The 15,050-nt window shown below is 47.3% G+C and overlaps 1 protein-coding gene across 3 annotated transcripts in view; it reads left to right on the plus strand.

Moving 5' to 3' along the window:
* Window positions 1-11,660, plus strand: part of MSLN (mesothelin) — a gene marked incomplete at its 5' end in the record, with an annotated part of 53,646 nt that extends 41,986 nt beyond the window's left edge. The window contains one exon of one of the 3 annotated variants that reach the window (XM_083373068.1): window positions 10,050-11,660. In XM_083373068.1, the coding sequence (XP_083229194.1) occupies window positions 10,050-10,069 (20 nt within the window). In that variant the 3' untranslated portion in view covers window positions 10,070-11,660. The remainder of the gene's footprint in view (window positions 1-10,049) is intronic. The other 2 variants (XM_083373067.1, XM_083373066.1) reach the window with 2 other exon arrangements.
* Between the last annotated feature and the right edge of the window lie 3,390 nt (window positions 11,661-15,050).

Below are 15,050 nucleotides of genomic sequence, written 5' to 3' on the forward strand. Positions count from 1 at the left end.
ACTGGATATTAGGGAAGAACAAAAGATTTCTGGTGATATGGGGTGGTGCACATTTTTTTTGAAGTTGGTCATTCTGGTTTTGTACCCTTCTGGTAAGATGTTCAGGATAGCTGCAAGTTTCTGCTAACTAGCACATGGAAAGTGGGAAGAAACAACAGAGGTAAAAGTGAAAGTGTGTGGAATTGTGGAGGGTATATTAATTTAAGGGTAATCATTCCAGCTCCAGAAATCTTGGAATTTAAGCTTTATGTTACTTCTTTTCTTCTCCAGGCACATCAGCACTACCCTTTGCCAACCATTTTCCTCCAGGTTGTATCTGCCTAACCATTCTCCTGCCCTTGCTATCAGTTTGATTCCTTTTCTGAAACTCTCCTGCTCCTAAAAACAATAACTTGGGGCTCCAGCTAAGCTTTCTGCTACAATCCTCTATCAAAGCTGCTCTGTCAGCAGCAGGGAGAATTGTTAGCACAGTGTGTTCATACTGGATATTCTGTTTCAGTTTACACCCTTTCCAATAAAGGTGATACTTCAAGCGTGGCTGAAACTTTATTCTTAATAAGCATGGAGAAGGACATCAAATCATAGGGCAGGAAGGGACTTCAGAAATACTCTAGTCCAACCCCCTCATCAAAGCAAAAGACTTTATACCATCCTGGTCAAATGGCTATCCAGCCTATTTTTGAAAATCTCCAGTGATGGAGCACCCACAATTCCAGGACATAAGTTGTTCCATTGGTTAATTGTTTTCACTGTTAGAAAATTTCTCCTTATTTCTAGGTTGGATCTCTCTTTAACAAGCTTCCACCCATTACTTCTTGTCCTGCTCCCAGGTGCTTTGGAGAATAAGTCATTCATCTTTCTGACAATCACTCCAGTACTGAAAGACAGTTATCATGTCCTTCCAATCTTTCTTTTCGATAGGCTAGATCAGGGGTAGGCAAGCTTGGTTCTTTTGTGACTCGTGGGCTTCAACTCCCAGAATTCCTGAGCCAGCATGGCTCAGCTTGGAAACCTCTCCCTTTCCCCTCAGCATGGCTGGCTCAGGAATTCTGGGAGTTGAAGCCCACGAGTCATAAAAGAGCCAAGGTTGCCTACCCCTGGGCTAGATATACCAAGATCCCTCAACTGTTCATCATACAATTTAGCCTCTAAACCCCTTATCTTTGGTGCTCTACAGTACTACATTTGACCCTAGGATTATGGAGATTGGACTAGAGTATTAAGCCAAGACCATAGGATTATGATACATTTGTGCAATATATCTTGATTCTGATGAGAAAATCAGTTGCACGTATATTAGATGCTTCCTGGAATGATGAAAGAGCTATTTATGTCGTAACAGAATTCCTTGATTCAATTGAACTCTCTGGATAGCCATCTCATATGCTCCCACCATTTTAATGAGGAAGTTGGATCTTTCAAAGCTTTGCAATGGAATATGGATGAGATCCATGTTATGATTAGTAAATAGAATCTCACTGTAGCAAAGATAATCATTTGTGTTTTTTTTAAAAATGACATAGTCATAATTACAAAAACTACACTCAGTGTAGAAGGTGAAGACGTCCCTTTTCAACAGATGCAAGTCCCAATACTGTCATGCTTTGCTCTCACTATACATCAAGTGCAAGGACAAATGTGGTGAATGTGCTAATTTATCTGGAAAAATCAGTCAGAGGCATGTTGCTTTAAATCAGGGGAAAAGAATTAAAAATACCATCCAAAGAAATGAATCTATATTAATCTTGCGAGGCATCTAACTTCTTTAATAAAATGTTTTCTTCTTTAATTTTAAAGACATAGTAATTAATAGTAATCCATCTGTGGTCATTCTGTTTCTCTGTTTAAATAAGGAAATATCTCTGAAAAAATGACCCAATGGGTCACAGTTGTCTAGTCCAGTGCTTTTCAACTGGTAGTTATGCGTACCACTGGACCTGGCAGGTGGTACGTGACATTGTCTTAGACAATACTATTACACTTTTCTCAGCCTTTGGAATGTGAAACAGAGTCAAATTGATGAGTCATCATGTATTATTCATTGGATTGGAAAGACTTGCTGAGGATGTTTCTGCATTTTCTGTGTAGGAGCTGAAAGGCTTTTGACCCATGACTCATCATTCCCTGTTATGCTCAAAATAGCCAGAGAACATATAACAAAAGGCAGGAAACTGCAAGATCAAAGGGTCTATTCTGGGCTGATATGTCAGCTCCACCCCTACCCACCTACGCTTTACCAATCACAACATGTCGCCAGTTCCTGCACCTTGTCCGGCTTGTCATTTTTCTCCTTTCCAGTTGTTCAGCTTTGCTACTGCTGTGTGTGATGGTGTGAGACCAAAATAGTGCTGCATATTAATAAATATGGATAAATTCATCATACGTTTGTCAATGCAAAGGGAAAATGTTTCAGCAAAGGAACCACCACCCAAGAAATTAAAACTGGCACTGAATAGAAAATACAGTGAAGATTATTTGAAGTTTAGATTTTATTTCACGGAAGAAAATAATCATCCGTTTCCTGTTTGTGTTATCTGCAATGAAGTACCATCCAAGCATTCCAATGAAGCCTTCTTTGCTTCAAAAAAATTTAACAACAAAACATAAACAGCACACCAAAAAGCCAGTAGCATTTTTTGTGATGAAGGGAGATGAATTTATAAATGCCCCACTGCTTTTGTGAAGTCCACCACCATCTCAAAAAAATGTCTGGAAGCATCTTATAAATTGTCCTTGATAGCAACTAAACAAAATAAGCTTCACACAATTGGTGAAGAAATTGTGGTTTCCTCTTCCATTGCAATTGTTCAATTTTCTTTGATGAAAAAATGGCTGATGCTATTTGTAATATTCCATGCTTTGACAACACTGTCCAAAGACAAATACAAGATATGACCACAAATGCTACTCAACAAGTGGTGGAAAAGATCACAGCAGCTGAAAAAATTGCATTTCAATTGGACTAAAGAACTGACATTGCTGGCGAAGCACAATTGTCTTTGTGTGTGTTCCTGATTCGGACAATATACTGGAACACATATTATTTTGCCACCCACTATCTAGCAGTATGACTGAGGAAGAAATATTCACACTAATCAATAAATTTTTCAGTGAACATGGAATATTATGGACTTGGTGTGTAGCAATTTGTTCCAATGGTGCAGCAGCTATTACAGGAAGAGCTTTGGGCGTGATAGCACAAGCTAAGACATGAAAAGGTTCCATTGTTTCAAATCATTGCATCTTGCATAGACATACACTTGCTTCTAAATGGATGAGCCCATTGTTACATGACATTTTGGAGGATGCTGCAAAAATAATAAATTTCCTCAAAAACTGGCCTTTGAATGGAAGTTTATTCTGACAATCATGTGAGGATTTAGGTTCTGAACACAGCACTGTTCTCTTTCATACAGAAGTATGTTGGTTGTAGAGAGGTGAGACATCAAGATTATTCAAGCTACGAGATGAAATGCACCTGTTCCTGATAAATGTTTCATCATCCCTAGCAGAAAAGTTTGAAAATGTCTTCTGGGTGTCCTCCCTTGGCTATTTGGCCAACATATTAAAAAACCTAAATGAACTTAATTGGTTGCTACAGGGCCACGGTGACAACATGTTTATCACGGAAGACAAAGTTTGTACATTCTACAAGAAAATCTTCCTGTGGATAGGCCAAGTAAAGAAAGAAAATATTGCATCATTTCTTAATGTGTCAGACTTTATTGAACTAAATTCTGATATTGACACTGAAGACATTGAAATTGCCATCAAAAGTCACTTGGGAAAATTGCACAATGAGTTTGTGTTGTATTTTCCATTTGTGTCAAGTGGATGTGATACTGGAATTCATTGTGTTGCATTGACCATTATGGACAATGTTGTGAACTCTGACCTTTCCTCTCAAGAGCAAGAAGCATTTCTGGAATTGACATCAAACTGCTATTTGAAGGAACTTTTTAATGAAAAAACACTGATCGAGTTCTGGAGCCAAGTGTTCTGAACCAGCCCTCTTCTGGCCTTGAGTAAGGCAAACCCCTATTCAGAAAGAAGAGACTGGAGAGCGTCCAAGGCTAAAAGGCATCTGCCAAGATTTATTGCGCAGTTAACAAAAACACCAGAGCTTGTCTTCTCAAGCGGAAAAGTTGCTTTCAGCAACCAGCCCCTCCCCAAACACTCCTTTTATAGAGAGCTCAGGGCGTGGTCTCCCTGTGCCTCCTCCCGAGGAGTCCCGCAGCCTTTCTTTGTTTGTTCCTGCTCGACTGCCTCCTGCGTCGGGCGTCCTTGAACAGGGCCAGCTGTGGGTCATCTTCCTCCGCACTCTCGGGCTCACGCAGCTGAGAAGAGGTCCCCGGCTGAGGGCTCTGCAAAGCCTCCAAACCATCATCAGCCGGTTCGTTTCCCTCCTCCCCCTCATCTGAGTCATCCGATACATCGGAGACGGCTGTCGGACCCACAGGCTGGCCCTGAGTCACAACACTATCCCGCACCGCAGGGCCCTTCCCCCGGGTCTGCCGATCCGGATGCAGTCGGGATGGGAACTGTTCGTGAAAAGCAGTCACCAACGCAGGGGCATGAACGGCGGTCGCGTCTTCCCATGTGAAGTCCTCCGGCCCGTACCCTTTCCACTCGATCAGGTACTGGAAGCGACCTTTCAGCCAGCGGGAATCCCTGATGCTGGCGACCTCGTACTCGGGGGTGCTGTCGCCATCACCAGGTCCTGATGGGGGAGGTTCCGCTTGGCGAAGTGGACAAGCCGGTTGTTCGGGGACCAACAAGGACCGATGGAAGACGGGGTGCACGCACAGGGAACGTGGCAGAGTTAAACGATAGGCGACTGGGTTGATGACGGCCTCGACTGGGAACGGTCCAAGGTAACGGTGGTCCAGCTTCCTCGCCGGCCGAGTGGATGGTAGGTTCCTGGTGGACAGCCAGACCCGATCCCCCACCGATAATGGAGGCGTATCCCTTCTCGACCGATCGGCGAACCTCTTGTAGTCGGCCTTGGCCTTCTCCAGCTGCCGTCGCACCAACCGATGGATCGCCTGTAATTCCGCCATGAATTCGTTCGCTGCCGGCTCCAGTGAGTCCACGGGAGAAAGGGGGAAAAACCTGGGGTGATAACCCACGTTGGCCAAGAACGGTGTCATCTGCGTGGAGGTGTGCTGCGAGTTGTTAAAGGCAAACTCGGCTATGGCCAAATAGTCCACCCAATTGTCCTGCTGCAGGTTAACATAGCAGCGCAGATACTGCTCTAAGATGCCGATGACCTTCTCGGTACCCCCGTCGGTCTGAGGATGATGCGCGGACGAGAGGCAAACCTTAATGTCCAACGCCCGCATCAACTCCTGCCAGAAGCGGGCTGTAAACTGGGCCCCCCTATCGGAGACGACCCTATCGGGAAGGCCGTGCAGCCGGAACACCTGTTGGATGAACATGCGACTAGTGGCGCGAGCTGACGGTAAGCCGCGACAGGGGATGAAGTGCGCCATCTTGGTCAACATGTCCACCACCACAAACACTGTCGTGAAGCCGGAGGATGGGGGTAGATACGTCAGAAAGTCCATGGACACAGCCCCCCAGGGTCTCTTGGGCGTTGGCAAAGGCTGCAGTAAACCAGGCGGGGCCCCGGTCGCTGACTTGGCCTGCCTGCATGGGACGCAGGAGGTGACATAAGACTGGACATCGTGTCGGACTCGGGGCCACCAGAAGGTACGGGAGACCAGGTTCAGAGTCTTGAACAGGCCAAAATGCCCCGCAGCCGGGTTATCATGACATTGGCTGAGGATGAGTCCCCTGAGTGGCCCTCCTGGAACATAGAGCCGGTCACGATAATACAGGAGTCCATCCGTGACCGACCAAGGCTAATCTGGCCCCACCTCTTCCTTCCGCTGAGCCACCCACGCCTCCTGCTGCTGCGCCTCCCGGATCCGAGCCCGTATATCCACCGGCTCCCGCACCGCAGCAAAAGACTCGACGGGGATCACTGTCCTGGGCGGAAGCTTGTCTTCCACTCGGGTGTACTCGGGCTTCCTGGACAGAACATCCGCTCTCTGGTTGTGCCCGCTTGGTATGTACCGCACCCGGAAGTCAAACCTCGCAAAGAAGAGGGACCACCGGATCTGGCGTTGGTTCAAATTCCGAGCGGTCTGCAGGCTTTCCAGATTCTTGTGGTCCGTCCGGACCTCGATTTGATGCCGCGCCCCCTCCAGATGATGCCTCCAAGCCTCGAACGCCGCCTTGATGGCCAGCAGCTCCTTCTCCCAGATGGTATAGTTGCGCTCCGAGGGGTTCAATTTCCGAGAGTGATACGCGCAAGGGAAAAGGGTACCGTTGGGCGTCGCTGCCTGGAGTAACACGGCCCCAATGGCAATGTCGGAGGCGTCCGCCTCCACGACAAACGGCCGTTGCGGGTCAGGATGCTTCAAGATGGGCTCCTTCATGAAGGCGTCCTTCAAAGCTTGGAACGCCTGTTGTTCGGGGGCGTTCCACTGGAACCGAGTCTTCTTCTGCAGGAGCCGGGTAAGGGGGGCTGTCAAGGCAGCAAAGCCAGGAATGAATGTTCGATAGTAGTTGGCAAATCCAAGAAGTCGCTGAACATCCTTCACGCGACGTGGGGGTTGCCAACTCTGCAACGACTCAACTTTACTCGGTTCCATGGCGATGCCCTCAGGAGAAATGCGGTGACCCAAGAAATCGATGGTCACCTGGTAAAACTGGCACTTCTCCAACTTGGCAAACAGCCGATGTTTCCGGAGGCGCTGCAGGACCTGACGGAGATGCTGATGATGCGCTTCACGCGACGGGGAGTAAATCAGGATGTCGTCCAGGTAAATCACGACAAACTGGTCCAACAGATCTCGAAAGATGTCGTTCATAAAATGCTGAAACACAGCGGGGGCGTTGGTCAGGCCAAACGGCATCACCGTGTACTCGAAATGTCCATAGCGAGTACCAAACGCCGTCTTCCACTCATCACCCGGCCGAACCCTGACGAGGTTGTAAGCTCCACGCAGGTCCAGTTTCGTGAAGATCTTAGCCTCCCGGAGTCGGTCCAAGAGCTCGGGGATGAGGGGCAGCGGGTAGCGGTTACGCACCGTGATGGCGTTGAGTTTCCGGTAGTCACAGCAGAGCCGTAACTCGCCCGACTTCTTTTTGACGAAGAGCACAGGCGCAGACACTGGCGAGGACGAGGGCCGGATGAAACCACGAGCCAAATTCTTTGTCAAGAAGTCCCGCAATGCAGCCAACTCGGGCTCCGACATGGAATACAAACGCCCCACTGGGAGAGGCGCATCAGGAACTAGATCAATGGAACAGTCATAGGGCCTGTGCGGGGGTAATTGGTCCGCCTCTGACTCGCTGAACACATCAGCAAAGTCGGACAGTTCGGGAGGCAAAGAAACTCCTGAGGAGCCCTCCACCTGGCCGGCACAGATATGGCGGGTGTGGTCCACGCACTGCAAACTTGGGAAGGTGACCAAATTCTGAGACCAATAGATCTGTGGATCATGCGCCCGGAGCCACGCCAGTCCCAGGACCACGGGGAAGTGCAGATCCGAAGTGATGTAGAACTGAATGGCCTCCACATGGGAACTGATAGCCATACTCACTGGTTGCGTGGCGGCCGTAATAGGCCCGGACAGGAGCACTCGACCATCAATAGTCTCCACTAGCATGGGCGGATCCACCGGACACTGAGGAACAGCCCATTTGGCCACGAAGGCCGAGTCCATAAAGTTAGTGGTAGCCCCAGAGTCAATTAAGGCATGGACCGGAATCCCCTCTGGCTTGCCAGGAAGGATCAGTCGTGCCTCCAAAATCAAATGCCGTGGAGGTTCACAGGCACCATCGGAATGGCGTCGCTCGGCGTGGTCGTGGTGGGTCGTCCGATCTATCACACCGTCTAGATCGGGCTCGGGCCGTTTCCCGATAGCAAAGCAGGGGACTTTCTCGGGGCCGGCTTGGTCACTGATGCCCGCTGATGCTTCTTTGGACAAGAAGCAGCCAAATGTCCAGGGTCCCCACAGTAAAAACACAACCCCTCCGATCGTTGTCTGTCCATTTCCGTCACCGATAGACGGGACCTGGCGGCACCCAGCTCCATTGGCTCCTCCCTCTGGACTGGGGGCTCACGCACAACAGGGGCGGCAGGGCTCTGTGGGGTGGCACGGCGACTCTTTCGCTGCTGCAGCCGGGCATCGATCCGCAGACAAAGATGGATCAGCCCATTCAGATCTGAGGGAATGTCCACGCGGGCCAGCTCATCCAACATCTCCTCTGACAAGCCATCCTGAAAGGCATCCACGAGCGCAGCCTCATTCCAGGCGGAATCCTGGCTAAGCAGCTGGAAATCGCTGATATAGGCCTGTAGAGGGCGCTGACCCTGCCTCAAAGCTTTCAGGCGTTGGGTGGCAGTCTGCGCCTTAATCGGGTCCTCGTACATGAGACGCATATGGTCACAAAACCCCCCAAAGTTATCCAACAAAGGGCTAGGCTGTGCCAACAGAGGCGTGCCCCAACGAGCTGCATCTCCCGACAGAAGGCTCAACACGAATCCCACCTTATCTCGGTCAGTGGGGAAATCAGCTACTCTCACGCTGATATAAAGCTGGCATTGTCCCAGTAAGGCAGGAAACAGTTCTGGATTACCAGCAAATTTATCCGGCATAGCTATCTGACATTTCCTCCTGGGTGGGGGTGCAGCATGTACCTGAGCTTGCAGTTGAGCCACCTGAGCTGCCAGCAAGGTGAGTTGCTGGGTGAGCTGGGCATTCTCGGCAAGAAGCTGCTCCATCGTAGTAATAAGGGGTGGGTGGCTGAAAGCAAACTGTTCTGAACCAGCCCTCTTCTGGCCTTGAGTAAGGCAAACCCCTATTCAGAAAGAAGAGACTGGAGAGCGTCCAAGGCTAAAAGGCATCTGCCAAGATTTATTGCGCAGTTAACAAAAACACCAGAGCTTGTCTTCTCAAGCGGAAAAGTTGCTTTCAGCAACCAGCCCCTCCCCAAACACTCCTTTTATAGAGAGCTCAGGGCGTGGTCTCCCTGTGCCTCCTCCCGAGGAGTCCCGCAGCCTTTCTTTGTTTGTTCCTGCTCGACTGCCTCCTGCGTCGGGCGTCCTTGAACAGGGCCAGCTGTGGGTCATCTTCCTCCGCACTCTCGGGCTCACGCAGCTGAGAAGAGGTCCCCGGCTGAGGGCTCTGCAAAGCCTCCAAACCATCATCAGCCGGTTCGTTTCCCTCCTCCCCCTCATCTGAGTCATCCGATACATCGGAGACGGCTGTCGGACCCACAGGCTGGCCCTGAGTCACAACACCAAGTTGCAAAACTGTACCAGAAGTGGGGAGCGGGGAGGGGGGGAGCTATTGTAGTGTTACTGCCATGTGGTTCCACATACTTGTGCGAGAAGGCATTTTTTTCATTAACTAAAAACTAAGGAAAGGAATTGTCTTCAGCTGGAATCTGACTCAATTCTATCAGTAAGCACTCTCCAGCCACAAGTGCGAAGATAGTCAGAGAAACAGGTACAAGTTTCCCATTAAAAGTATGGTGAGTGGTTGTACTTTTATCACTTTTTTCCTTTTTTATTGGTCATCCAGTTTTTGACACCTTGCTTAGCCACTGGTGGTGCTCGAATATTGCCATGTCCTAACGTGGTATAATCTGTGAAAAGGTTGAAAAGCACTAGTCTAGTCTATCCGTATCACTGAGGGGATGTAATGCGTGGTGAATACTTAAGAGTTTTCATATTTTTTTGGTCCAAATGTCCGTTTTAGAATAATTACATTCTTTACTAATCACAATTTTAACATGCTTGATGTTATCCAAGTAAAAACGCCCAGATACTTGTAGACTTCATCCTATTAGCCCCTGATGATTTGGCCACTCAGCATTTCAATCCCATTACTGTTCATGAGTTTACCACACTTTATCGCTACTGTAGCACATTCCTCTAGGCTAAATTCCTCTGCTATAGCTATACTAAAAATTCATATAGTGTTTGTCAATGACTGGATTTTTATTTCTGATATTTGTTTCGTTTCTGAAAGGGCACACGAAGCAAGATTGAGCTCTGAAACTCCACCTTCTGCTAAATGACCCTTTGGCTTCTTACTTCAACCGGGCACCACCTATTCAAGTTCATCTCTGCAAGTGAAGAGTCCAGCAAACAAAAATGAATAAATCTAGTGTTTGAGGACGTAATACAAGAATTTTTTGATCCTACTTTCTTTTATCTTCAAAATAGAAGCACACACCCAGAGATGGAGATTTAGAGGGTTAACTTCATGAGGAGAAAATGGAAACATCTAATCATAATAAATTATTATTGAAAATTTTATCTACACGGGTAGAGAGGTAAACAAAAAAAAGACACTTTTAGCCTTAATACAGATAAGAACATGGTTTCCTACGGCTGGGGTCCCCAACCCCTGGGCTGTGGCCCACTACCGGGCCTTGAGCCATTCGGAACCAGGTTCTGGAAATGGGGGGCAACCGCGCATGCGTGCATGTATCCCTGCTCATGCAAGCAGCGGGCAAACACGTGCACACTTTCCATTTGTGCAAGCAGCGTGGATGCATGCCCACTGCTTGCACATATGGGGCTGTGCACACATGCATGCATGCCTGCCACTTGCACAGACCCATCCCCTCCCCCCACCCACCCCAGCCAGTCCGCAAAGCCAGAAAGGCTGGAGAACTCTGTCCTAGGGTTACTAGTTATCTGAAGAAGTGAAGGAGGATGTGGACTGTTGGAAGGAAAGACAAATGGGGTGAAAGGACACACTAACTTTCTCTTGGCAACAATGATAAAAATTATTTAGGCCTTTATGTATATGGTATTGCTTTTCCCGTATCCAAAGTTGATTTTTTTCTATCACAATATTTTTCCAACCAATCTTTTTTTCAAGAACATACACTAGTGATAACACAGAATTGACAATAACATGCTTTCCAAATTTTCACATAGAAATGTATGATAAATCATGTGATCTATAGATTCTGCTGATCATAGATTTGAAGGGTTTGGATTGAAGCTGACTGGCAGAATCAGGAAATAAATAATTTAAACCTGTTAAGTCTGTTCACAGAGGAGGGAAAGAAAGAAATACTGAACAATACACAAACGTTTGAATGGCTGCTGTTGTGAAAACAGTCCAACCCCCTTCAACAAACCTCTGCCCACACACAGCATATAAAAAAGCCACACATTATTTAATATTAGCCTCTGCCTGTCAGACGGAGGACATGAGGACAAAAAGGAGGTCACGTCAACCTTTTGCTGGATGTCTGATAATCCTACTTGTCCTTAACTTTTAGTGTCTATCTAAAAAAATCCAATGGCCTGGGCCAGTGAGCGTTCTTAGGTAGAAAATGCAGCTTTTCGGTTGCAGTCAAGAAGCCTCATTACACTGAAAATTTGTAAGCAACTTCTGGAAAATTGTTAAAGGATATTGATTATTTCACTTTTCATTCAATGTAATTAATCTTTCTAATTATGAAAACTGTCTTTCAAAAAGAAACTTTTATGTATTTTTAGTTTCTGTTTCCTCCATTTTCTAGAATCAACTGTTAGCTTAAGAATTTGGAGATCTGTGATTTATTAAAGTTGATCCTGGTACTAAAACTGCCTGGCTCTTTCTGCTTCTCGCCAATTATTCAGGTTTAAGAACCGAAATACCTTGACTTTGCCAGGCTTTTCAACGAAGAGTCTACGGAGACATAAGAGGGCAAGCAAAACCCCACTGCAGAAGAGTCAGGAACCTACCAGGCAGGCTAACAAAGACCATCAATGTGCCCTTTGATGAATACCTAGATAAAGTGTAATTTGCCTACAATGGCTCAGTTTTCATTTTGTGCTTATCCATGGTTTGTTTAACCAGTTTATTAAATTTACCATAACAATTTGATTCAAATAGTAATGTGTGAACCAAGGTAGTGAGCCCACATCAGCCATTTGAAAACTAGTTTCCATCACACTTCAAATGGGAACTTGTGCTTCATACCCAATAAAACCGACTCAAACTCGAGGCACAAAAGCACTGGACCCTGGACAAGGTGGTTTTTTTTTTTATAAGGGGATGGAATTCCAAAATACTTTTCCACCGACAGCTGTGTCAAGGTTGCTACTGTCAATGCTGCTAACATCGAATGTTTTTGCTTTGACAACAGATGGAGATGCAACCATTTTCTTCTTATGTTTTACTCTTAGAATTAGAGTTAGAGTTAGATGTTGCTGGTGGGAGGAGGAGGGATGTGTATGAGAGTTTAGCTAGACATAACAATACTGTGCCTAGTGTGTGAACCAAGTTTATTGTAATAAGAGATGATAAGAATTGGCGGGCTGGAGAACTGGAGGGGAACCCTGCATTTCAAACTAATTGGAGAATGTGATTTATGACTGTTAATTGGAGGAGAGAATTGTGCTTTGATACTATGCGCTCAGGGGAGGGGAACTCAGGTTTTGGCTTCGACTAAGTTAGTGCCAATACTATGCTACTCAAATAAAGATTCTTTAAGGTAAACAATGCCTCAAAGTTCTTTCAAGAGTTTCATCTGTTGGAACCATGACAGCTACTTTTTGGCAACCATGCTGAGATGAGGCTGGGGGAAAGACTTAGATGGGGGGGGGAGAAATAGCACAGGTGCCTGCTAATTTTTTAAGCAGCCTGCTCTTCTACAAGTATTTCTAAATGAACAGAATGATTACCAGAAAGCAGCATGGATTTGTCGAAAACAAATGGTGTCAGAAAACAAGAAACTGCTTTCTTTGATAATGACTAAATTAGTGGGCCAACGGAATGCTATAGATGAAGTGTACTTAGACTTCAGTAAATCATTTAATAAGGTAGACCTTTTGATAAACTAGAACAGAATGGGATGAATGGCCCCACTACTAAATGGATTCACAGTTGGGTGAACAATGATAGCCAACTCATGGATCTCAGTAGATCTATGTCCACATGGATAAGGGTATGCAGTGGGAACCTGAGTTTGTCTGAACTCAATACTTTTCAAATCTTCATAAATTACCAAATGAGAGAAAAGATACTCATAAAATGTGCAAATGGAACAGCTATGGGGAATAACTCACGCTCTTGAAGACAGGGAGACAGGGACAATATACAAAAGGATCTTGATAGACTTGCTCATTGGGTGCTACCCAACAAAACATTATGTCAGAATTCAGTTAGATTTCATTTCTACCTATCTTCTCTGATTAAAAATCCAGCCCTTGCGTCCTCCTGGATTCTGTCATGCTAAAAAAGGGGAGGGGGAATGCATGGGGACTTTTGTTGCTTTCACTTCCTGTCTTCACTACAAAGTAACCTTTTGTTGATTCACTATATACTAAACATAACAATGTAGCCATCTGCCTTTCACGCTATGCCTCTCTGAAGCCAACCACCCGGCTGGAATCTCCCGCCTTGCCTCAGGCACCCAACCCGGTGCCCAGGAATTCCCGCCGGCTGGATTAGCCAATCACGAGGCTGTGCAGTTGTGTACAGAACACCCCTTCCCCCCCAATTGTGGATCACCTAATAACCAGGTCTTTGGAGTTCCTTTATTTCCTTACATAGTCCCTTAGATACGCCGGGGGTCTATGTTCTCGGACAGGGTGTCTCCCTGGTGGACTGTCTGGCCTAGTCTCTCTCTCCTGGGATGGCCTTGTGGGCTGTGGCAGCTCCCCCCTCTGCAGGTGTCCCGCTGGTTGCGATGTTCCTGTGAGATCCCTTGGCACTGTCTCTGTGACTGGCTCTGTAGACTCTGACCCCCGTGTAGTGGACCTTGGTGATCCGGCCTCTGTTGGTCCGGCCCTTCCCATTGGGTTAGGTTGGGGTGTTGATGTTGGAGATGGGAGTGGTTCGTAGTGTGTGTGGTTTTTCAACGGCTGAGTCTCTCTGGGTGCTGGAGGGGTGTTCTCAGGGGCCCTTTTCCTGAGTTGGTCAATGTGTCTCCTGACCTGGCGTCCCCCTTCCCCCTTTATGATGTACGATAGCAGCCCCAGCTTGTCTGTTACCACTCCCTGTGTCCACTTATCCCCTGGGCCATAGTTCCTGGCCCACACTAAATCCCCTATGCCCAATGATCTGGCTGAGCAGTCCTGTTCAGTTTCAGCTGTCAACCAATCTGGGTGTAGCCTATCTAATTTGGTTGTCAGTCTCCTGCCCCACCTCATTTCCACTGGGCTTTTCCCAGTTGCTGTGCATGGTGTTGTGTGCTGTGCCAGCAAAAACTGGGCCAGTCTTTGGTGCCAGTCCCCGACAATAATTCTTCGCAGTGCGTCTTTAGTTGTCCTCACGTTCCTTTCAGCCAAGCCGTTGCTGGAGGGATGGAAGGGCGCTGATGTTGCGTGCCTAATCCAGTTGGCCTTGAGGAAATCCTGAAATTCAGTAGATGTGAATTGAGGGCCATTGTCAGACACAACTACATCAGGTAACCCATGAGTGGCAAAGAGTCCCCTCAGGACCTGTATCGTCTTTGCAGACGTCACGCTTTTCACAGGCACTACCTCAAGCCACCGGGAATAGCTGTCTACAACTATTAAGAATGTCTGGCCCTGGAAGGGCCCCGCATAATCTATATGTATCCAGGACCAGGGGTTGTGTGTCGCCTCCCACCTGTGTACTGGTGTGTGAGCTTGTTCTGGCCTTGACTTCTGGCATTGGTAACACCCTGCTACCCTTTCCTCGATTGCCTTGTCTAACCCCGGCCACCACAGGTGACTCCTGGCCAGAGCTTTCATGCATACGATCCCCGGGTGCCCTTTGTGTAATTCGCAGATGACCTTGTCTCTAAGTTTCTCTGGCACTACTACCCTGTTTCCCCATAGTAAACACCCTAAGTGTGATGACATTTCGTCCCTTCTCCTGAAGTATGGCTGGAATTGTGGGTCTGGGCTTTCCCTAGACCACCCCCCTTGGACCCATGCTGCTACTCTGCTGAGTATTGGATACTTGCTGGTCGCCATGGCAATGTCTCTGGCTGTTAGGGGGCATTCTGGGAGTTCTTGTAGTGTGAGGATTTGACCCACTGGTGCTGGTGCTGGG

Source organism: Vipera ursinii, assembly GCF_947247035.1.
Source record: "Vipera ursinii genome assembly, chromosome: 13".
NCBI classification, from domain to species: Eukaryota; Metazoa; Chordata; class Lepidosauria; order Squamata; family Viperidae; genus Vipera; species Vipera ursinii.